This window comes from Elgaria multicarinata, chromosome 1, assembly GCF_023053635.1.
Source record: "Elgaria multicarinata webbii isolate HBS135686 ecotype San Diego chromosome 1, rElgMul1.1.pri, whole genome shotgun sequence".
NCBI classification, from domain to species: domain Eukaryota; kingdom Metazoa; phylum Chordata; class Lepidosauria; order Squamata; family Anguidae; genus Elgaria; species Elgaria multicarinata.
This window is the reverse complement of record NC_086171.1, coordinates 172,071,445-172,095,132: the sequence shown is the minus strand read 5'-3', so window position 1 is coordinate 172,095,132 and position 23,688 is coordinate 172,071,445. Positions and strand designations below refer to the sequence as shown.

Below are 23,688 nucleotides of genomic sequence, written 5' to 3'. Positions count from 1 at the left end.
AAATGAGCCAAACGAGTACAGAAAGAAGTATAAAAGAGGCAAAGGGATGTTACCTGAAGGCTTCAGACAAAGTTTTCCCGCTTAATATTTGCAATTTTGGGATAAAATATAGTTCTTAGTAGAGGTAAAGCGTGGAATGCAATTACATTCTCTTGCTGGCGGAACTGCTTCCAGCACTTGAACAGGGAGAGCGGACGATTCCCCTGGTCACTACAGCCCCCCAAATTTGCTCCTGAAGTTTGGGGGACCCCCAGTCTTTTGAGATGCATTGGGGAATAGGGAAGAGAAAGTCCTGTCATGTGAGTGGACAAACTTCTGCTCATGTGACGCTAGATTCGGTCCATGGAATACAGGACTTTAGGAGAAAGGAAGTTAATGTAATACACTCCAAAATACTTGGCTAACAAGTACTTAAGGCAACAACAACAGTCTGTGCTTAAGGTTTTGCTTTCAGTTCTGCAACCAGGAAGCAGATGCAGGAGTGAGACCATGTCAATAGATGACATCAGAAATGCTCATTAAAATTTATAGTGTTTTACTTTCCCACCTATGTTAATAGCCACTGAATGACTTCATGTTTGCTCTAGGTTGAATAAATACTTTGTATTAAACTGAGTAAACTCACTACATTAAAAGATTAAATGTATTCTAAAATTAAAAGCATCTAAAACTCATCAAAATCACTGCCTTAAAAGCCTAAAGAATTGCTTAAAATGTTGTTTGTCCATGCTGCACCCATGACACTAAGACCTCTTGTGAGTTTTTGCTTCCCTGCTATTTATGTGCATGTGTTTCATATGCAGTGTTTAAAAGGATGTTGTAATTCCTCAATCTGTAATAGGGACTGGCTTCTTATGGCAAAGATGTTCTTATCCAGGTAGGCTTTTGAGCTAGTTTGTTAGTTGCTGAAATAGATTTTAACGGGTGGGCAATTTTTTTAAATGTTATTGATGTGTTGTTGTTTTCAATTGTTTAGCTTTTGTTTTGATTACAATTTTGCATTTTGTTAGCTGCCCTGACCACTATTTGTAGTGGAAATGTGGGATCTAAATTTAACAAATAGTATGAATAAATGCTGAAACCAATGGGATAGCTGTCTGGCACGTTGCATTATTATTATTATTATTATTTATTTATATAGCACCATCAATGTACATGGTGCTGTACAGAGTAAAACAGTAAATAGCAAGACCCTGCCGCATAGCCTTACATTCTAATAAAACCATAATAAAACAATAAGGAGGGGAAGAGAAAGCAAACAGGCACAGGGATTAATTATAATAATAAGCTATTATATTATTATTATTAATAATCATAATCATAATAAGGGGGCGATGACAGTATTGTGTGGGTGCTGTAAAATGATAGCCAGTGTTTACACAGTGATCCGGTTTGCATGACACAAGAGTGGTTAACAAGTCATGGTGGCTTGGTAACACCCCTGCATGTGTCAGTTCCTCCCCACCCCACCCCACTTATATCTGCATTGCCATTCCCTACTGGCCCTGCTCAGGATTGCTCTATGATTATTTACATTATGATGATGATGATGATTTACATTTCTTCATGGCCCCATAGTCAAAGCTTTCTGGGCGGTTACTATGCTGTTTTATAGGAAGCTACTTTATACCTTTGGTCCACCTAATCCAGTATTGTAGACACTGACTGGCAGTGGCTCTCCAGGGTTTCAGGCAGTTTTTCCAGGCTTAACTGAAGATGCTGGAGATTGAAGCTGGGACGTAGCAAAGCTGGTGCTCTACCACAGAGTTAGACAAGTGATTTCACCCATCTAACGGTGATACCTCGGAGGGTGTGGGAAGGAGGCTGGGGTGGACATAGGATACGTTGCACCACAGCCACCCTGGTTTCCTCCCCTCCCCAGGGAGCCTTTCCCCAGTCTACACACTATTTTCCGAGCATGGAGAGGCCTGTTTCTTTCCACACTGGCTTCACGGGGGTGGGGGGAATGCAGTTTCCTGGATCCAAGATCAGCGCCCCACCCCCAGACTCAATCCAGAAGGGGTATAGGATCACTCCCTCTATCTCACTTAAATCAGCACTGCAGTGACCACAGGAATAAAATGGGAGCTTGTTTCTGTACCTGCCACCCTAAGTGGTGTACTTGCCACACCCACAGACTTAGGCCCCAAGTCCAGCCGTAGTGGCACCACTGCATAGAAGCCAGGGTGGGAGGCAGGTTTTAAATGTCTATGTTGTATTTTATGGTTTTAATGGTTCTGAATTGCCTAGAGAGCTTCAGCTGTTGGGTGGTACAGAAATTTAATAAATACATTTTTGGCCTCACCGCCCCACCCCCATGCCAGCATGCAGTACATAGGGAAGATAGGAAGCTGCCTTATCCTGAGCGAGATCAGTGGTCCATCTAGCCCAGTATTGTCAATACTGATTGGCAGCAATGGCTGTCCAGTGTTTGGAGTCCCCTCCCCCCTTTAGTTCTACCAAGATGCTGGGGACTGAAACTGTGCCTGCCAGGTTTCAGTTATTGCATTGTTTTACTATGTACAGCACCATGTACACTGATGGTGCTATGTTAATAATAGTAATAATAATAATAATAATAATTCCAGATGTTTTGGGCCTACAACTCTTATAACCCCCCCGCCAACAGATGTGTTCGCGCTTTTCTTCTCCAGGCAGGCTTTTCGTTTGCAACAGCGCCAGTGGGAAGCGCCGCCCCTGCTTTTGGCTTCTCGAGCAAACGACCCGGCAGCCCCGCGAAAAACTTGAGGTTGCCAACCAAACCTGCGAGTGGAGCTGCCCCGGGGGGCGGGGGCGGAGGCGGAGGGGGGGCGCCGTTAGGACGCCTGCCGCGAAGCCCACGGATTTCGCCAGCGGCCTTCCCGCGCAATCCTCGCCACGTCTACTCAGGGGTAAGCTCCATAGACGCCAATGGGGCTTTACTCCCAGCTCAGCGGGGATAGGATTGCAGCCTGGGGCTACTTTTGGGCCGCTTTGTTCTGACCACCTCAGCAGATCAAGCTCGTGCGCGCAGGGTGGCACGGCCGCACGTGCCCCCCGCTCTCCGTGCCCGCTTCCGACGTGGCGGCGGCGACGGGTCGTCCTCGGCCGCCTGTCTCTTTAAGGGCCGGCGGGCGGGCGGGCGGCCCTTTCCGAGCTGCGCCCCGGTCTCTTCCCCTTCCTGCCTTCGCTCAGACAAGGGAAGCGGAAATCCAGCCGGCTCGTAAGAGGAAGCCGAAGCGCATGCGCTCTTTGGAAGGGGACGCCAGGAGGTCGGTGCGGTGCGTATGGGAGGGACGGAGGGAGGCTGGAGCCGGGGCGATGCGCGGCCTTCTCTACCCCCGCAGCGGCTCTGCTGCATGGTGTCGCCTCGTGATCCGCCAAGTGCCGTGGATCCGAGCTGCTGCGTCCTCGTTGTTTTGGGTCCCCCACGGGGGCATCGCATGTCTCTGCAGACTCACAAATGTAATGCACAACAAGGCAAAGGGCAGCGCGTTATGATCTAGCTGCTGCTAGGTCACGCGTGTTTCTGGCTTTACTCTAAATGGTTTTTTTAAAAACATGTTTTTTCAAGAATTGAAGAGTTACTAATTAAAGCAAAAACAAAACAAAAGCCATTGGCCTTTCAACAGTCCAAAACATAATAAAAATGATACATTTTACTAGAAATTAAGTAATTTTTAAAAAGGGAGCCATACATGCAACTATCTTGACTTTTGAACCTTGCTTTCAATCTAGCAGACGTTATGAGTTGTTGGTATTGTGGAAGGAATTCAAGATAGTTAGGTGTGCTAGAATTAAAGCAAAAACGAGTCTTGTGGCATCAAGACTTTAGGTCAGCCTTCCCCAACCTGGTGCCCTCCAGTTGGATTGGATTACAACTCCAGCATCCCCACCCAGCTGGGGGCTGTAGTCCAACCCATCTGGAGGGCACCACGTTGGGGAAGGCTGATCAATATTCATCATGTTCCCATTGGGCCTGTTTGGACGGCATGCTAAGCCATGGTTAGGCTGCTAACGCTTTTGCAGAAAATGGGTGGTGAGCGGGTTTAAACCCTGTTATGTAGCCGTGACATGCCAAGCTCACATGACACATTAAGCTATAAGGTTTAGCTCAAAATGTTTAACCAATGTGGCTTATGCCGTCTGAACAGGGTCAATGTTAGATGCATGATGTGGTTTTCTCAACGAATATGCGGAGACGGACAGAAAGCTTGGTGGAGTACAAAATGAGGCCGAAAACCTAAGCAATGCAGATTGGACTGCCAACCTTATGCAGATTACAAATGAAAATGAGATCTATTGAAAGAAGAGCAAAAGATTCAGTCTGACTGGGTATGACCAGCCGTTTTAGACGTTTTATGTGCACTACCGTATTTCTTCGATTCTAAGACACACTTTTTTCCCCATATAAACATCTCTAAAAACGGGGTGCATCTTAGAATCGTGGGTGTGTTTATTATTTCTTAGAATCAAAGCTTTTTTTCTGTTGGTGGTACTGAAATTAGTGTGTGTCTTACAATCGATGGCGTCTTAGAATCAAAGAAATGATTCTTAATAGAATCGTTCTATGATTCTATTTAGGGTGGATTCTTGCATTGAGCAGGGGGGTGGACTCGATGGCCTTGTAGGTCCCTTCCAACTCTGCTATTCTATGAGTCTATGAAATACGGTAATCAACTTCTTTTGTCAAATCATGACCGCGTGGGAGTGGGTATAATTGGATCTTTTGCTGTTTTCAATGGACATACTTGTCAATTGTACTCTGCCTACCTCTCTCTTGCATCACTGGAACTTTCCTCCCTTGTCTCAATAACATTTCTCATGCACTTCCTTTATGTGGGATGAAATGGCTTGGATTATGTAGCCGCCCTCTTAATGAGATTTGATTACTGACATACAGCAATAGAAGACTGGCAACAGTTCCCTGGATGGGTTGCAGATGATGTACATTTGCTTTAACAGGGCTCCTAATTACAATGTTCTGGGTTCTGTTTGGATGCTCCAAACTCCACCCAGGTATGGTAGGTTGAGCATTCACTCTGCTTTCTGAACCTGATGTGCATAAATAGATTGTTATTTGTTATAAATGGCTTAGGGTAGGGTTGCAAACATTCAGAGCTTTAAAACTTTTCACCACCATTAAAGACCCTTAGCTTAACATTCCAGATTTTATTTATTGCATTTCTATACCGCCCAATTGCTGAAGCTCTCTGGGCGGTTCACAAAAAGCTAAAAATGTTGGGTGTTTTTTGTAACAATATTAATTACTGTGTTTTTTATCTCCTAGAACCTGTTCAAAGTAGCATATGGCTAGAGGACAGTGAGGCAATTTAGGAGTTCCCTGGGTCAACCCACTCCAGAGATGGGAACAGCTGAACCATTCCCGCAACTGCTCATTGCTGCATCTCGACATCATCTTAGAATAGGGAAAAAGAAAGGCTTATCTCCCTTGACTTCCTTGAACCTGGCTGGGGAGATACTGGCAGTAGCTGCTGGCTTGAAACCAGCTTTCTTGTATGATTACAATTCTGCTGGGATTGCTCAGATCCTGAGTTACATTCATGAGCTTCAGATTATCTGTCAGCTTGAATGCCGGCTACATGTTCTGACCATAGCTGAAAACGTCCTGATAATCAACTTGGAAATTATGCTGCTGTTGTTGGAGACAATCTTGCTTAAAAACAGTGTCCCCTTCATTGATGTTTCTGCTTCCCAAACATGCCCTGGATTTTGTTATCCAGAAGATGTGAATCGCATAAAAGGCCACCTGTGTGAGATACTGAATCACATGAAAGCGCTGGCAGCAGACACATCCCAGATGCTTTCTTCCAGTGCCCTCTTTTCCGCTGAATGGAATCTCTGCACCTTTTTTGGTGTTCTGCTCGGCTATCCGGCAGCCTATACTTTTGCTGCTCAGAAGAGCTTTGATAACTGCCTTTCTCTAGCCCCGCTGAGGGTGTTCACTGTCCAAGCCACATTCTGTAAGTTCAGCAGTAATTTCAGGGTCCGACTTTATTCGTTCAGTGTCCCAGAACTCTTGTATCCTGACATGAAAATAGGCCTCGATACATGGTGTGAAAACCTCAAGAACGCTTTTAAAGCTCAGAAAGACTTTGCCGATCTCTCTATCACAACTGAGGTGGTGGTGCTGGCAGCCGTGGCCTTGTAAATGTAGGCCATGATCCAGAGGCACGTACAAAATTGTCCTCATAGCATCCAACTGAACTGTTGTTGTTTTCTTTGGAACTTCAGATCTGAAGAGCAATTTGAGAAGCGTAGCTCTAAGTTACCAAAAGGTGTTGTTTTTTTAGCAGTTCTGGGCTATCCATTAACCGCCAAGCTCCTGAGGTGTTTATATTCAGGCTAGATGTTTTAAGGTGGCATGTATGGCTACAGTTTTGAGGCTATCCTGCATGTAGTCATCTAAAGTGTTGTTCAGCTCAACCACAAAGAGTCCAGCTGGTTTTCACCAGCCAAGATTACCAAAGCTGTAAGACTGACAGTTAAATAAATTGTTACAGAACTGTGTGGTATGTGGATACACCAGATACACATGCCACTTTTTGTAATGTAGCCTTTAATTAAAAACAACAACAACAGCCAAAATAAACACACAGCAGTCAAACTCATTTAACAGATTGTGCAGTTCAAAACTATAAAAAATTAAAAATATTTTGTTCAATACAAAAATACGCACTTTCTGTAGATAACTTAGAATGTGAAGGTGGAAACATAAGCAAAACTAGACAGAAAGTATACTCAAGGTATAAAGTTGACTAAGTAAGATACCAGAGCTGTTGCCATCACTACCATTAGGAGAGGGATCCAGTGATCATGTCGTCTCTGAAAGAAAGATGAAACCTAATGAAATAAAAAACTTAACTCATGTTTGATAGAAACTCACAATTCCTGCCGCTGTTTGAATAATTACACGAAGCCTGTCCTTGCTTGTACTTTGTATTTTAATACAAAAAAGTCTAAGCTTCTATTTGACTACTCAAGAAATACCTGCATTGAAAGTGATTTTTGAGGACAGATTATTTTCCTCACTTTGCAAAGCCAAAACAGTAGACCCACTGGCTTGATGCTAAAGGTTGGAACCTATTAACATAATTTTCAACATATGGTGGTTTATTATTTATATCATTTATATCCTGCCTTTTTCCCATCCAAGGAACCCAAGGCGGTGTACATAACCCTCCTCTTCTCCATGTTTTCCTCACAACAACCTTTGAGGTGGGTTGGGCTGAGAGCCTGTGACTGGCCCAAAGTCACCCAGTAGGTTTTCATGGCTGAGTGGGGACTAGAACCCGGATCTCCCGACTCCCAGTCCAACACCTTAGCCACTACACCACACTGGTTTAGAAGAGTGTGCTGCTTTGTAATGTGGGCTATGTTTTGTGGCGATGCTGCTAGTCACAAGATGAGTCTTCTGTGCATACGGTCCAAACAATGCACTCCTCTCTACATCACTGAGGTGTGGTTGTGGGTATATGCATTATACTGTATCTGTCTGTCTATGTAACATGATTTCCAGGCTGCTTTTAAGGGTGGAACTTTCTCAGCTACCTTAGCACACCAATATAATGATTCTGAAAGAGTTCCACTCCCTTATATGTCTCTCCGATCCAAGATGGTCATCCTAGCATTATACTTTGAGCCTGTGCTGAGGTCTTATGAGATACGATTGGCTCTCCACTGTTACAACACACATTTTGACTCCTTGTGTCATGGGGTGGCATCTGGGTTCACCAAAGCCCATCAGTAGATTTTTTCATAAACCAGTGAAAAGCCTTTATGTTTAAACTAGCATCCAATGAACTATGTCACTGTATGTGGGAGAAGGAAATGTCAATACAGAAATTAAACTTCTAGTGCTGGTATCAGGTTTTTAACCATCAGTCCAAAGTTCCAGCAAAAATTTTAAAAGTGATAATCAAACACGAGATGTATGTTGTTCCTTTTTCTACTGGCCTATAATGAGCTTTTCTGACCTTCATAGCTCTGATTTATAAACACTAACATTGGGTAGTCCAGGCTAATTTTAAAGTCCCACTCTGTACTCAATGTGTGCAGTATTTTTTTTTAAAAAAATCTGTAGCCTGGCCTTTTTTTTCATGCCAGCTGAGTGTGCATTTTAGTTCTGAAGCTGCTCCGTTCAATCTATGTGTACTGAGGGGCTGGGAGGATGTGGTTTGATATCTTTGCAGACTATATAGTAACAGTATGTGGCAGCACAAAATGGCGGTTCAAAGAAAACATATCCTACTTGGGCCTGTTTGCTCTGAGAGTGATTGAGCTCATCTCGACACTGCTGTAACTTGGTGAAGCAGCTGCGATACTCGTCACCCAGGACCTCTAGTTCACAACGGAGATCTGTGCCCTGGGCAAAAAAGCAAATTGTTGTTTAGAAAAATGGCTGAATAGTAAGGTTTTTTTTTTCAAGTGAGCTTGAGGGCAGCAGTTACCAATGGGTTTAGTGTGGTAGTTAGAACATCTCTGTTCCCCTAATCCTGAAGTAAGCAGGAAAATTTATTCTAAGCCTATCCTTCTCTCCAATCTTACTCCATAGCTCACACATTCCTCAAAATATACCTTTGGCTTTCTTCACAATATATATATATATATATTTACAACTGAGCAAGTGCATCCAAATATCTTTTGATACAATTGTAATCTAAGTGTTTGCTTTCTGGAATGATGAATGCAAGCTGTTCTGAAACTCAGAACATGTAACTTTAGAGGTGTCCCAGTGTTCTTACCTGTCTGCACTGAGCCTGGGGACAAAATGAGCATGAGTGCACCAGGTCCATATGTTTAAACCTTTGTTGCCTAATTGTAAAAGCCAAAGGAGCATGGACAAGGGATGCTTAAACCCACTCCTTCTTTCAGCTTAATTCCTGCAGTCTGCCTCCCCACCACCCAACCCTGCGCACATTTGCAGGCACAGGGATGATCCCGGGGGAAAAGGCAGGTGTAGAAACGGCCCTGGACAAGTCAGTCTTGCCTCAGTTTTTGTTCCTATCTGAACAATGGGATTAATAGTGAGCCATCTTAGTAGTTTTCTGCTTTTCCTTACCTTATGTGCAGGTGTTGCTATTGCAAAAAAGGGACTAAAAGTAGGTCTTACAAATGAAAGGGTTTGAGTTTTAGGCAGTCTGATATCCGTTAGGCAGACTGAAATTATGCACATATAAGATTGGATGCCCATTGCCATGCAGAGTTTTCATATCTGTGTTGAAAGGCATTTGAAAATAGCAATTAAATCTCCCACTGAGATCCTTTAATCTTATGAGCTGCTTGGGTCACCTCCTCACCTCTTTCTCCTTAGCTGCGAGCTGGGTTGTCCTCTTTTGCAGCTGGTCCTCCACACTGCTCTCTCTCCCCCCCTCGTGGTCCTTTGACTGGGAATTCTGTTTGGTTCTGGCTGAGCTGAGGACTTGGCTCTGTGCTGTGACACCACCCTGCTCTACAAAAACAGCCAGACATTTATTAGAATTCTATCCCCAGGATGATTGTCCTGACAATAAATGCATGGATTAAAAACTTCTTTATGGGAACAAAGCAACCCATTAGTCCTGAAAGCAAACTGGCACTGTTTTTCAGAGATGTGATGAGAATATACTGGCAGCAGATTGCCTATATAGATAACCAGAGATATCAAACCACATTCCACTATTATAAAAGCTCAGCATTCTAATTGTGAATAAAATCCAGTCTATTTGTCCACAGAGCCTGAAATTTAGCATAAAGTATCAATATTCATAGCACCATAATTTCACATTTATATGTTGAGAAATGATTTGAGATACAGCAGTTTTCCTCCTGGGACAAATGTCTCCTGTAGAGGAAGAGTATTGGGGTAAAAGATGAAGGGAGGGTGTGTGTGTAGGCTAAGTTGAAATGAGCACAATCTATGAGACAAGAACATATTTGCTATTCAGAAGCTAGGGCAGGGTGCCTCCACTTGAAATTTCCATTCTTTGGAGCACCAGGGAGGCTTGAGCTTGCTGAAATTCCCCAAACTTCACTTCAAGGTTCAGTTCAGCTCACTCCTGTTCTTGTTTGTGATCTTTATTTCAGTTCATTTGTATGGGAGAAGCCCCTGTCTTGAATGGGAAAAGTGTGCATTTTTCAAATGTGTGCCACTTCCCCCATTGTCTAAAGTGTGAAAATGCAAATTTTTAAAATGTGCATTTTAAAGAGTGTGCATTTTGAAAATGTTGCAATTTTTTTAAGTGTGCAGTTTTCCTCATTGACTAAAGCATTTCTCCCCATTTAAAAGCATACAATGCAAATGCAAATTTGGGAATTTCTCTGAATTTTTTTAGGAGAATAGGCACTCCCAATTGTGTTGCAAATGGGAACATTTGAATTATTTGTGGACTGAAATTAAATTTTTGCACATGCCTAGCCAGATTTATGGTGCACGTTGTTCATTATTCCTTTTTATCTTTCCCCAGCTCACTTATTTGATCTCTATGAATTCATTCCCTACCCTACATGAACCTTTCTGTATGGTAGCGTTTTCATTTGTTAGGGGGAAGGCATCCTAACGTAATCAGATTGCAGTGCCGGTTTAGCGCATTTGGCCAGATGAAATCACTTTCCGTCCTACCATTGTATGGGTCTAAGAGCAGTTGTGTATGTTATTATTAGACTGGAAGATTAGGGGGAGAGGAGACATGAGGACCTCTCCTTGTGCTGCTTGTGTCACATGGTAGCTCTTCATAACAAGAAATGTGAATAAAGGCTCTGATGCTTCCCCTCCCACAGTATTATATAGCATACAAAGCAACACAGGGCAATTGCAGACAAGGCTCCTGCCATTGAGCTGCTTCATTCACAGAATTTTACAGCTGTCCAGGTTTATTGTCTTCTACTTCTCCTCCCATTTTTCCCCACTGCTTCATTCCTGATTCCCCCATCCTAAAAATAATAATAATCTGTTAAGGATCTTTAAGTTAGTAGTGCTAGGAATTACCTGAAAGCAACCACATTCACTTTAAAATTGCACTGTGTGTGAAACCTCAATGTGGCCTTGGTTCACATGTCAGCCGAGAGGGAGGAACTGAGGCCACTGGGACTAGGTCAGAGATGCTGGTCATGTGATCTCTGCCTTGCCTTGAGCAGTGGGGGGACTTAATCCATGGTATATGGCCCATTGCCTCCTCACACCAGACAGGGAGTGTGCAGATTTGGTCTATGTGCACTGAGTGCTATGCAGATAGGCTCTATTCCAACGTTATTACATCCAACGCATGGATATCAGAAAGGTTCAGACAACGGCACCTGGTGGATGGGTGGAATTCTCTCCCCCTGCTGTGCATATACACTTCACCAAGGGGGTATCAAACCTCTTTCCGCTCAAGCGCTGAATTCAATTTCAGAGAAGCTTCTGGGGGCTGCATTCCAGTGGTGGGTGGGGCAAAAGGAGCAGGGCCAAAATACCAGCATATTTTAAGTTAAAGCTCTTATTGCCAGTAGCTAAATCTTAGGGAGAAGTATTTCAAGCTTTCCGAATGGGGGAAAAGAAACAGCAAATGCTGGGAACCCCCCAAACTATCCGAAATCAGGCAAAAGGCCTTCCAAGGAGCCTTGGAGGGCTGGAACCGGCCTGCAGGACTGAGGTTCGAACCCCCTGCTCTAAACAGTTGGGACTTTTGTGTGAACAGCTCCCGTGTTAGCAATTTTTACAGTACAGTTCTTACGGAAATCTTTCATTTACCAATATGGGTTCACCAGGATCCCAGGCCTTTATCTCTAACAGCCTTGAATAGCTGTGTCCACAGAGGTAGAATTCTAAGCAAATGGCATGGTAATATAACACCACATTTCATGACTCTGGAATCCAATCTAACCAACCACAGAATGGCATGAATGGATACACTCACACTTTTCTGACCTATCTGAATTTCAGCAGGCATTGCAGCTTCAGTGTGCGCCCCTCTGAGCTATTATTTTATTTATACCTCCTGGTTTTAAAAGCTGGCAATGTGATAAAATCAGTAAACCGTACACCAGCTTTGAGGTAAAAACATTTATTGTTTAAGGAATTTTCTCTAACAGATATAGCTTCATGCCTACAGAGAGGTGTCCTAGCAGCTTTTTGAAGAACAGCAACATTTCTTCCTGCTAAACAAGCAAAAATATATCACATGGGATGTTTCTGTTTATGGTTCTTATGGGAGAGCACATGCAAGACTGGTGTCTAGATCCAGACCTATCTTGTGAGGAGTGGTTCTTTAGAGCACCAGTTACAAACTCCCAGATTCCTAGAAGGCCTCCCGCTACCAGTTTAGCTGGCCTGTCCTTTGCATCTCATCTTGCTGAACCATAAATTCCCTAGACTGATTGTGCATCACATCTGCAAATGGAACAAACCAAAGTAGATCATAACCAGGAACACTTGTAGGCTGACCATATGGAAAGGAGGACAGGGCTCCTGTATCTTTAATGGTTGCATAGAAAAGGGAATTTCAGCAGGTGTCATTTGTATGCATGCAGCACCTGATGAAATTCTCTCTTCATCACAACAGTTACAGCTGCAGGAGCCCTGCCCTCTTTTGTATCTGGTCAAGAAGACAGGGCTCCTGCATGCACAATTCACACAGTTGTTGCATTTTCGTAGTGTGCAGTGGGGAAGAATCTTCTACCGCTTGTAGCTGCAGCACCCTCCTGAAACCAATGGCCCATCCTCATGGCCGTTTCCCACATTCTATATCTGGTGAAAAAAGGGAAAGTTGGCAGACTGTGTTAGCCATGCGCACTGTGTCAATAATCCCTGTTAGCCATGCGCACAGGCAGGGAACCAGCACAGACCGAAGCAACCTGTGTACATATTGTGCTGCACATTCCTTAAAAAACGTTGCCTCATCCTCCCAAATATTTACACTTTCACTGAACCCGACTAGGGGCTGCAAATAAAGATAACTGCCCATCAAGTGTTGAGAAAGTGGATCTGTTGCACGGAAGGGTCAGAATACCTGAGCAGAGCAACACTTTATTCCTTTGGGTATAGCAATCCTTAATGGGTATAGCACATCAGATTGTTAAATGACAAAGGATAACTTAATAAGAACATAACTGCATACTCAGAGGTATAGTTGGTGACTCCTCCTCTCTGTCCCTGTGCAACGGTGGCAGGGGACAGTAGTTGTAAAGATGAGAAGTGTGCAATAATTAACTCTGTGCTCCCAAATATTTACGCTTTCATTGGAACCAAATAATTATAACCCAAAGCTTTTAAAAGTGCAGTATGATACCACAAGGAATAACATGTGAACACTGTGTTTGTGGGCCTTTGTGCTCACTGCCCAACGCTTTTGATCTCAACGCTTTACTTACTGTGCAAACATTTAATTCTTGCCTCCAACGCCACCTTCTCTCTTACTTCACTTTGCAGCTTGCCTGCAAATAATAATCAAGCTTTCAGGAATGGTAAGTAACTCTGTATAGGGTTTTTCTTGTGCCTGAACCGCAACATTTGGCACAAGTGGGAGATGTATATAGGTTCTCAATCTGAGCCTACTGAGCTGAAGGGGACAACACCACATTGTGTTTTGAGCACTGCTGCTTTCCATTCATGAATGTTTTCCATTTCTGAATCCATATGAGTCAGGATTGTGTGACTGATACTACACAGATGGGGAAGCAGACTGACACATTATGTAACCTGCTCAGGATCTCTCAGTTGGCTCACAGCACAGAGGGAAAGACCCCATGGTTCTTGAGAATTTAGGCCTTTGCCTTACTAAGGCAGCTCTGTTTATCTAAGGAAGTCACTTAGGGCACTTCTTGATGAGGGGAAAGCCCTGGGGTGGATCCGCAGTGGTGGCAGGTCATTTATATGACACAGCAGCCATTGCGGAGCCGTCCGAGGGCATTCAGCCGAAGCTCCACTTTAAAAAAGTCGGGGACCTACCCCGACGTTTTCATGCCAGTGAGGCACAGATGTGCATCTCCCGCCTATCCCCATCCTCCAGCTTTGCGCCAGAGGTGTGTCCCCAGCCATTGGCGAATCCCGATTGGTCGCCATTGGCCGCGACAAGGGGAGAGGGAAGTACAGTAAGCCAAATGGCCTTTGGACTGCCTCCGCGGGCCAGGGGAGCAGGGCAGTTAAAGAAAAAGTAAACAAAAAACAAAAATGAGCCAAGTGTGGTACGCCAGGACAGGTGAGAGGGGGTGGCCAAGCAAGCTGATTGGTTGCTGGGCCGCCTCTGTGGGCCAGCGGAGCAGCGTAGTTAATGATAAAGGGGGAAAACCACGCAATCGGAGCGAGGAGACGACTCCCCCGTTCACGACTGCTTTCCCCCCCCTCCACAACTAAAGGAAATGGGGGGAAACCGAGGGGGAGGAATGGGGTGCATAGGGCAGTGGCAGTGACGTTCAAACCCCCATTTGTGCTCCTTACTGTGGGGACTACCCAGCAGGAGCGCAAGTGCGGGATGAGGTGTCTCGACGTGCCAATGCAACTTTGTATAGACACAGCCTTGAACTTTACATAAGATAGAAGGGTCCATAGAGATATTTGGTACGCAGTTTTCCATGTTTTCCAACGAACAAACACACATGGTATCGCTTGTCCGAAAGCCCCCACCCCCACCCCAGACCTTTAACAGCTATCATGCTAAGATGAGACTTTTTCTTATTGGCTCTTGTAAACTTTCAGTGTACACAGAGGTTTTGACATGGATGGTGAAATGTTCTCCCCAATGAGGTTCGTCTGGCGTCACCTTTGTCATCTTTTCAGAGCCAGGTTAAGCTTTTCCTCCATTCCCAGGCATTTGACAGGCTCCTTTATGCATCAGGCGAATTGTTTACAGTTATCACTGACATTTTATGGGGTTGTGTTGTTTTATTAATAATTGGTTTTAGCTGGGTTAAATTGTTTTAATTTGTAAGTCATTTTGGCTGAGAAAAGCATCTAAGTAATTTTAATAATAACAACAACAAAAATAAACAAGCAATCTACTCATTCTGAGGTGGTACAGTCACAAATGAGGGCTGTATCACATGCTCTCCTGCCAGCATTTAAAACCAGCTGTTAGCTGCACTGGAAGAATAAATCAAAGCTTATTCTTTGATTCATTAAAAGAACCCTCAAGCTTTGTCATATCCCTCCTGGCCCACGACTTGGATCTGCCATGAGCCAGCTTCCTCTTCCTTCTACACATTTCTTACCTTCCACTGCATTGAGACACTCCATTGTGAGCCTGTTGTCCTCTTGTAGGTGATCAATCCTTGCATAGAGACTGGAGCGTTCACTCTCCAAGGTTTGCAGGGCTTGGTGCAGCTGAGAGTTCTGGGTGTCCAACCACTGCAGGCAGGGAACGGTCACAATAACAATATATTGGTTAGCAAAGAAATAACCGAAGCGTGGTCCATGAGAGTTCTTCTTAAAAATCATTTTTGGCCATCACAAGATAAAAATATAGAATGAGCAAATAGTGCCTTTATTAAAAAGAGACCTTTTTCTCAGCAGAGGCAAGACAGCAGCTGCCATAATTGATCAACACTTCAGAGACTAAATTAAGGACCTCAACACCTGAATATAGGAGCCCTTCCTGCTTGAAAATGATATGATTTGGTTTTGGAAGACAACAGTTTTCTGTTTGTTTTTAAATCAAAACACTTAAAAAAAGTTCTAAACACTACCCAAAGTTATCGTGCATCTTAAAAGTATAATAAATAAATAAAAATTCAACCTAAAGATATAGGCCCTGTTCAGACAACACGCTAAACCAAAATGGTTAAGCGTTTTGAGCTAAACATGATGGCTTAGTGTCATGTGAACCATGACTTAGTATGACGTGTAAACCATTCCTAACCATAGTGGCTACATAACCACAGTTTAAACACATTCACTAACCACTTTCTACAAAACGGTTAGCAGCCTAACCATGGCTTAGCATGTTGTCTGAACAGGCCCACCGTGTTTGGAGAAATTTAGCATTAAGTTAAAACTTACCTGGTTTAATTTCAGTAATTGTGCTTTGGGAAACAAATCACTTGGTTTCATTCTGTAACTAGAAACTGATCATAATATACTTGTAGGAAAGGCAACTGACATTTTCCAACTACCTCTACAAGCAAAACACTGATACAAAATGTCTAGATAAGGCACCTACCTTCAGCTGCATTATCACAAAGGCCTTAGTGACCTGGGTTGCTACCTTTAGTGGCTGCAGGGTGGCTTAACAAGGAGTCCAAACCTAGAGTGGCTTTTCTATCATGGTTGCTTTTTTGCAAATAAGCCACTCTCAGCACCCATGGCTTGGAGTAGTGTGGTTGAAAGTGGTTTGTTCTCAGGTTGGCTTTTCATGACATCCAAACCCGGTAGGGTAATTTTATCGTGGGTTGTCAAGAATGCCTAGAGTGCTGGTCAGCAAGAGCAGCAAAAAGGCTTGCCATTTTCCCTAATCTCATCACCACTAGTGCCACCACTATCGGCCACCATCCCTTTTCAATGCCCTCTGTCTCATGCTCCTAAAAATCAAGAAGGAAGTGTCCTGAACATGTTCACAATTTCCCTCCCACCCCGGACCTATGCAAATGCATAAGAGTCCATGAAGTCACGAAGAGTCGGAAGCGACTGAACGAATAAACAACAACAAAATGTCCACTGCTAGGAAAATTTCATAATTTCCCTCTCAGTTTCACTCCTCTGCCTTGAAATTTGTGCGATTTCCCCCTCCATTTTATGACTCTGCCATGACATTCGCACAATTCCCCCCTCCATTTTACTGCTTTGTCATGAATTTCTCCCTAAGTTTTACTGTTCCATTATGAAATTTGTACGATTTCCCCCTCCATTTTATTGCCTTACCATGACATTTATGTGCTTACTGATCCCGCCCACAGCTCTGTATCCCACATGTATATGTGACAGCTAGCAACGGAGACCAATGAAGGGAAGCAACAAGCACAAAGGGGGGTGGGGTGGAAGGGAGCTGAAAATGCTGGGGGGGAGGGCTGCAGGAGTGAAGGAGTGGCTGCTCTTACTTTAGGAGAATGTGAAGCACTTTAAAAAAAGGTGTTCGCTAGCAGGGGAAGCAAAGAAGTAGAGAATGAAATTGACAAGGACATTGACAAGAGGGGGATATTCCATAGCAGACAGAAGGCCTTGCTGTCTTCTACACCTGCTTTTTATCAAAGCCTTTGAGGGCTAAATTCTCCATGGTTACATATAGTTTTAATTGTTTTTAATCATTTCTATTGCTTTAAAAATTCTACTGGTTTTAATTTGTTAATGATTTAATATGTTTTTAGCTGTGTGTATTATTTATCATTCTTGCTATTTACTGTTTTACTCTGTACAGCACCATGTACATTGATGGTGCTATATAAATAAATAAATAAATAAATAATAATAATAATAATAATAATAATAATGAGTTTATCTGTATGCCTCCCTGACATCCCAGTGATATAGGGATACAAATGTAATGATAATAACAACAGCAGCAGCAACAATGATGACAAAATTTGAAATGAGAACAAGGTTATACCTTGTGAGTTTGCATCCAGTTGTGCAAGACCCCCACCTCACCCCCCCAAAAAAGAAAGAAAAATTGTGAACAAGTTCCCGCATTCTTAAGGGGTCAGAAACTTAAATCCCTTTGGTGATCTGATGCAGGGGTTCAGTGTGGAGTTTTCCTCAGTAGCTGGCAACTCTAGCAGACCATGTGCAGAAAGGGTGCTGAGGTAGGGAATGAAGGGGGGGTTGCCTCAAAGGGAGGCAAACCAGGTGGATTGAGGGAGAAACAAGGCACGGAAAGCCACCAAGTGGGCTACCATTTGCCAGGGGTAAAGGAAAGAAAACCACCCACTGTGGCTTACTCTCAGGAGGCGATGTGTGCGAATATCTACTCTACAGTAGCAATGACCATTTAAGATTAAAATGCAGCTGTGACCTGAAAGGGAAGTAAGGTCCAAATAACACTGTGGGTGAGATCAAACTCTTCTGCACCCTACTAGAGTGGTGCAGTGATTCTTCTGAGATACAACCCTGCCAACTCATAGGAGCATGAATGCTCCTGGGGTCACGATAGGTGATTTTATCTCCTGGTGTTGGGATGATGAGCCACTCTCTTCAGCGCAGCAGCTATCGCTTGGACCATAAGTTTCAGGATGAGGATTAACGTTTGTTTACATTGTTCACCTTTCCAACAGTCCTGTGGATGCAAACTCACAAAACACAGCCTTGTTCCTATTTCAAATCCTGTCTTTGAGAACCAAAAGCCTGATAGTTGCCGATGTAAAAGGAAAGGTTGGAATGCAGCCTCGTAAAGAGACAAGAAAGTCACCTGCAGTTTGTTTTCCAAGACATGAAGCTCGTTTTCTAGTTCACTGTGCTTCTCAGTCAGTTGGCTCCAGTCTTCTTTTAACGTGTTGTAGTGTTCTTTCCAGAGGACGCAGTCTTCCTCTGCAATAGCGAGGGCTTTCTGGGAAAATCACACAGGAGTGTCATACTTAACAATCATGCCTTCTTGACAGTGAGACACACTGCTGCATGCAACAAAGGCAGCGAATAGTAGTTCACTGTGGAGAGAGCTATTTTACCATAAAGCTCAATATTTATTGTTAAAACCTGATGGAATTCAAACTTGCTTCCAGACAAGTATTTTATTGGTCTGCTCGATTCATGGACATTTATGGGGCCGTACAGACAAATATGTCTTCCACTTGTAATCCTCCCATATTTTCCTTACTGCAGAAAATCCACAATGCCTTCTGATTAGGAGCCCCCTCCCCTGATGTAGGTGGAAAATATTTCATTTCTTATACTTTTATGGCATTGCTTTCTCTTTCCTGTACCTAATACATAATTTCTTTTCCTCTCTGCTTGCTCGTGTTTGTCTGGTTGTGCCCAGCGAACTGGATTGTCCCAGGGATTCAGGGATCTGTTATCCCAGATTGACCTGTATTTCTTTTGGGTATTTTGGTTAGATGCACTACCAGAAAGAGCTGCAGGGATTTGCTATTTCAAATTGTCTTCGAGAAGTAGTATGAGGCAGCCTCAGAAGCAAAAGGGGAGTCATCAATCACGTTATTCCCATTTCTCTGCAACAAAGCACCAGTTGATATTTCTGCCTGAAGGAAAGCTGTGTGAAACTGGAAAAGTTTAAACACTTTTGCCAACAGATCTTGCTTCGTTAAGTATCTTTTCTAATATGTTGCACCACCTAGTTATGAGCTTTGCATATGGTGCCATCCAGTGGACAGATGAAAGAAAAGTAAGCTGTAGGGCCAAACTAGATGATAAGTTAAACATGTGATTACATTTGGGTATAATTCATTTTTAAAAAACAAAAATAGCACCAATGGGGCCCCAGATCTGGGGGCTGTCTAAACTCTCAGAACGCCCCGGGGTAGGTGTGCAGCACTGATTATACGATGCTGTTGCAATCACGCACCCATCCTGGGGCTTCCTGCCAAAGTTGCAGAGAAAAAAAGTCAGGGACTTACCCCGACTTTTTTCTCCACAGCGAGGTAAGGACACGTAAGAAGGCATCAAGACAGCCCTTCGCCTTTGCTCTGGAATCGCAGGCGAGGCGTGGCTGGGTAGTGCCTGGTGGAAGGCGACCTGTGATTGGTCGCCTTGCACCGGGAAGAGGGTGAGGGCGGCTCCAATTCCTGGATGACCGACCAGAAACCCCACGCTCCCTTCTCAGCATTGGGATTACCTAACATCACCCCAGGAGAACGAAAGTGCGGGATCTGAGTGGGAGGTGGTGCCAACCCAGCACCATAAAGACACCCCTTTGGATAGGGACAATGGGAAGGGAAATTAATCACCCCTCCACACACGCACACACAATATAGACCTATTAGGTTACTACACTCTTCAGGGGAAGCCTTGTTGTCCATGCCATTTCCTACAGTGTTCTATTGCTGTGTGGCTGCCAGAGTTCTGGCAGCCACACAGCAATAGGCCTTCTGTGTGGTGGCACCCTCCCTCCGGAATGATACGTCACACACCGATGATGTGCTTTCGACATGTATTAAAAAGATATTGGTTTACCCTGTCTTTTCCCAACTATTAACTTGTCATGTTATGATAATGATGTATTGTTTTATTATTTGCTGTAAATGGCTTCAAGGTTTTTAAAACGGGAAGCAGTATATATTCAAAAATGAATAAACAAATGAATAAACAAATACAAATAAATGAATAAATAAATGAATAAACAAATGAATTATTGCTCTCCCCTTGAAGCTTCTACAGCAACTTTGTGGGTTGGCTGAGAGGGCAGGCATGGCTGTTTTCCCTCTGTGGGTGCTGGGATCATACATTTAATGTAATACCTGTTTTGATCCTCAGTCTTAGGGCTTCACTAGGCAATTACTTAAACATGTCCCAGTGGTTTGGGCCCAAAATCCAAAGTCAAAAGTGTTATTGGGTGGTATAGAAATGCAATAAATAAAAATAAGTGCTATCCATCTTACTTGCAATGGACTGGGGTAAGGTGGGATGCATGCATGTAGGATAGCAGCCTCACTGCTTTTATTTCTTTATTCATTAATACTTACACCCTTTCTACTATTTTTCATTTAGTTCATATCTATATTGCCCAATAGCCAAAACTCTACTATGTAAAATTTGTTGTTGTTTATTCGTTCAGTCGCTTCCGACTCTTCGTGACTTCATGGACTAGCCCACGCCAGAGCTTTCTGTCGGCTGTCGCCACCTCCAGCTCCCCCAAAGTCAAGTCCGTCACCTCCAGAATATCCTCCATCCATCTTGCCCTTGGTCGGCCCCTCTTCCTTTTGCCTTCCACTTTCCCTAGCATCAGCCTCTTCTCTAGGGTATCCTGTCTTCTCATTATGTGGCCAAAGTACTTCAGTTTTGCCTTATACTATGTAAAATTACCATCATTACTATACAAAATTACTATACAAAATTATATACAAAATTACTATGTAAAATTACCATCATCATAATCCAGAAGCAGTTAAAAGCACCACTGCTTGCTGCCTTTATGCTCTGATGCTCAAAAGACGGAATATACCATTTTCAAAGAAAGATATAAAATAAATGGAAATGATTCATAAGATGGCTAGCCACTGGGCATGTGAATGCAGGTTATCTACTCTGTGGGGTTGGAAGATTTAGGAAGCTGAAGCTGGGAGTTGTAGAACTTCTTTCTGTCTAAACATATGTAGGATTGTGCCCTTAGTCTCTTAGGCACTATACTATATTTTCGGTAGGTAATGCTTTATTCCCTTCACAGATGTTTTCAGTGTTGTTGTATTTCTTTGCATGTTACTTAAAATTACGTCCTTGTACATGGGATAGGGGTGGGGTGGGGGGCTAACATACTTAGGAGAAAAAAGCAAAACCTATAAGTGCTGGTCTGATAGTCAGGTGCAAATCCTTCTTTAGTTGAGCATTGTGGAACCACATCAATACACCCAACAGGTTATCATCATCCGTCATGCTCTATCAACACACTTCTCTCACACTGTTTTGGAGCTTCAGCCTTGCAACTCACTATATATAACAAAATTTGTATAAGAAAAACATCAACAGGGCCATGGTGTGCAAATTCTGCCCAACCATCTACTGGTCCCAGGCTGAAATCCCATGCCTACCTGAGCATTCTGCAGTTGCTGTTCTGCTTGCAGTTTCTCCTCAAGCAGTTTCTGAAGAGACTCTTTCACTTTCTGATCATAGTTCTGCTTTTGATCTTCCATCTCCACAAGTATTCTCTTTAAGCTCCGCTTTGAGTAACTCTAAATGAAACAATCAAGAACTTAAGAAAAGAAATCCCAATTTAAACTACACTACACTAAGTCATACTTTGGTCCCACTGAAATCCATGGGACCAGTTACACATGACTAACTTCAGTCCAATGCATTTCAAAAACACTAAGGCATGTCTAATTTAGTCTGGATTTAACCCATTAAAACCAATGTGATCCATAGTTCACCAAACTAATCATCCTGTCCTGGACATTTTTCACAGTGAGCAATGTACTAAATTCATTTGTTAAAGGAGTAGTTGCTCCATGATTCTCATTAATGGAAGATTAAAACTGGATTGCATGTTTTAATCCAGTTTTAATTCAGATTAAAACTGGAACAAGCCAGGAATGGTCAATGGACACAGCTGTCAAATCAACTTTATTCAGTCCTTATTACACCACCCAAATAATAATCAAGGTGTGGTTAAAAATGTTTTGCTCCCATTATTTGTAAGGAAAATAAGTATCGAGTCTCTACGTTGATTTTATGTAAAGTGATATTGTATTGCTACCTCATACTCATCCTGGAAAACATGGGTGGGTTGGGTCAGAGGTTCTTTGCCTCTGACCTAGTGATGCCAATGTTTTGATAGAATCTGATTCTACATGATGAAGTGCCCATTCCCAAACAGCAGTGTCTGAACAACAAAGCAGCCCCAAGGATACAGAAGTTGGTGTCCCCAATGTAAATACTGAAAACTACCTGCTTTGAGAAATAAGCCGCCTTTTCTTGAGCCAAAAATATTACCTGAGTGCAGATCTGTAGTTGATTCTCCAGTGTACCCAATCTGCCCTTGAGTTTGTCTTCATTTAACTGACCCTGAGAGAGAAACAAAATTTGCAATTTTGGATACTTGAATTGCAAAGATTCGTCAAAAGACATCCACGTATGTTCACGCATACATTGTTTCTGTGCCTTGGTTCTGGAGTTCCTTTTCAGAGTATGGGTACAATTCAGCTGAAAGTAACCAAGTTTAACTTCCACTGATTTCAATGGTAGGGTTATGAAACGTATTCTTCACTTTGCCATTGGTATCAATAAGGCTAATCAAACTGTGTTTAATCTCTGTGCACTGTGGTGCTGATGGATACTGCCCTGTCCCTCCCCACCCTCCGGTGCTGAATTTTTGTTTCTTATTTATTTATTTATTTATTTATTTAATTACATTTATATACCGCCCCACAGCCGAAGCTCTCTGGGCGGTTTACAACATTCTTAACCCAGGGGTGGTTGCTAAACACACAGTTAAAGTGACATCTACTTTGGCCCTCAGAACTGTGTGGAAGTGGCTGACATGGTGGCTTTGTTCTGCAGGGCATAAAATTCTGGGATCACTGATAATAATTAGAACAGGACAGAATAGGACAAGATGTTTTTACCTGGTAAACTTCTACTCTCCTCCTAGGTAGGAGACATTCAACACTGGCTTATCTTCTGCCTCTAGGGTCTGAGAAGATAGCACTAAAAGCCTCTTCCTGAAAAATGGTAACCTCTTGCTAATCTCTCAGACGGATAATACTGCAACTCCATGATAATGCCAGAAAGAGATGACACTTTTCTTCCCAGCATATTCAGCTGTAGGATTTCTAAAACATTTTTTTAAAAAATATCATACTGGTGTAGCGTTACACCCCTATGTTGCTGTAAAACCTTTTAGTTAAAATAGCATTATAACGTAGGGCACTATACCTTTATAATCCTATAATACCTTATCTTTAAAGCAGCATTACAGAGCTGTATCTGTATAATTCTAATTTTTAAAATCATTTATAAAAGACACAGTCACTGCCATTAATTACTTTTTTAAACCGGTAGTGACTGGAAAGGGGATTCCTCCCCCCCACAATCATTTTAAAAACATGTATATTGCATTACATGCTATTTCACAATGTGCTTTTAAAAAAAATAAAAATATAGAACCGGGAAAGTGCTTCAGCACTTGATTAAAGAAAAAT

The 23,688-nt window shown here is 43.0% G+C and overlaps 3 protein-coding genes across 8 annotated transcripts in view; 1 reads left to right on the top strand and 2 right to left on the bottom strand.

The window, feature by feature from the left end:
- ATP5PB (ATP synthase peripheral stalk-membrane subunit b) overlaps positions 1-23,688 on the bottom strand; it is a 331,787-nt gene that overhangs the window by 264,147 nt on the left and 43,952 nt on the right. The gene's annotated exons all lie outside the window — the stretch shown is intronic.
- On the top strand, positions 3,243-6,868 carry C1H1orf74 (chromosome 1 C1orf74 homolog). Of its 3 annotated transcripts, none has more exons than XM_063143176.1 (2): positions 3,243-3,260; positions 5,270-6,868. In XM_063143176.1, exon 2 carries the CDS (start codon positions 5,345-5,347, stop codon positions 6,149-6,151), a length of 807 nt encoding a protein of 268 aa, XP_062999246.1. In that variant the 5' UTR covers positions 3,243-3,260; positions 5,270-5,344; the 3' UTR covers positions 6,152-6,868. The 3 variants fall into 3 exon arrangements, with proteins under 3 accessions (XP_062999246.1, XP_062999238.1, XP_062999254.1); XM_063143168.1 differs by lacking the exon at positions 3,243-3,260 and adding an exon at positions 3,289-3,444; XM_063143184.1 differs by lacking the exon at positions 3,243-3,260 and adding an exon at positions 4,104-4,314.
- The window catches only part of TRAF3IP3 (TRAF3 interacting protein 3), a 38,659-nt gene continuing 21,712 nt past the window's right edge, over positions 6,742-23,688 (bottom strand). The window contains exons 9-16 of one of the 4 annotated variants that reach the window (XM_063143118.1): positions 22,481-22,552; positions 21,580-21,720; positions 18,291-18,428; positions 15,166-15,301; positions 13,330-13,392; positions 9,300-9,451; positions 8,252-8,365; positions 6,742-6,825 (exon numbers count right to left, since the gene is read on the bottom strand). In XM_063143118.1, the coding sequence (XP_062999188.1) occupies positions 6,742-6,825; positions 8,252-8,365; positions 9,300-9,451; positions 13,330-13,392; positions 15,166-15,301; positions 18,291-18,428; positions 21,580-21,720; positions 22,481-22,552 (900 nt within the window). Of the gene's footprint in view, positions 6,826-8,251; positions 8,366-9,299; positions 9,452-12,659; positions 12,707-13,329; positions 13,393-15,165; positions 15,302-18,290; positions 18,429-21,579; positions 21,721-22,480; positions 22,553-23,688 lie in introns of those variants that run through there. The other 3 variants (XM_063143143.1, XM_063143134.1, XM_063143125.1) reach the window with 3 other exon arrangements.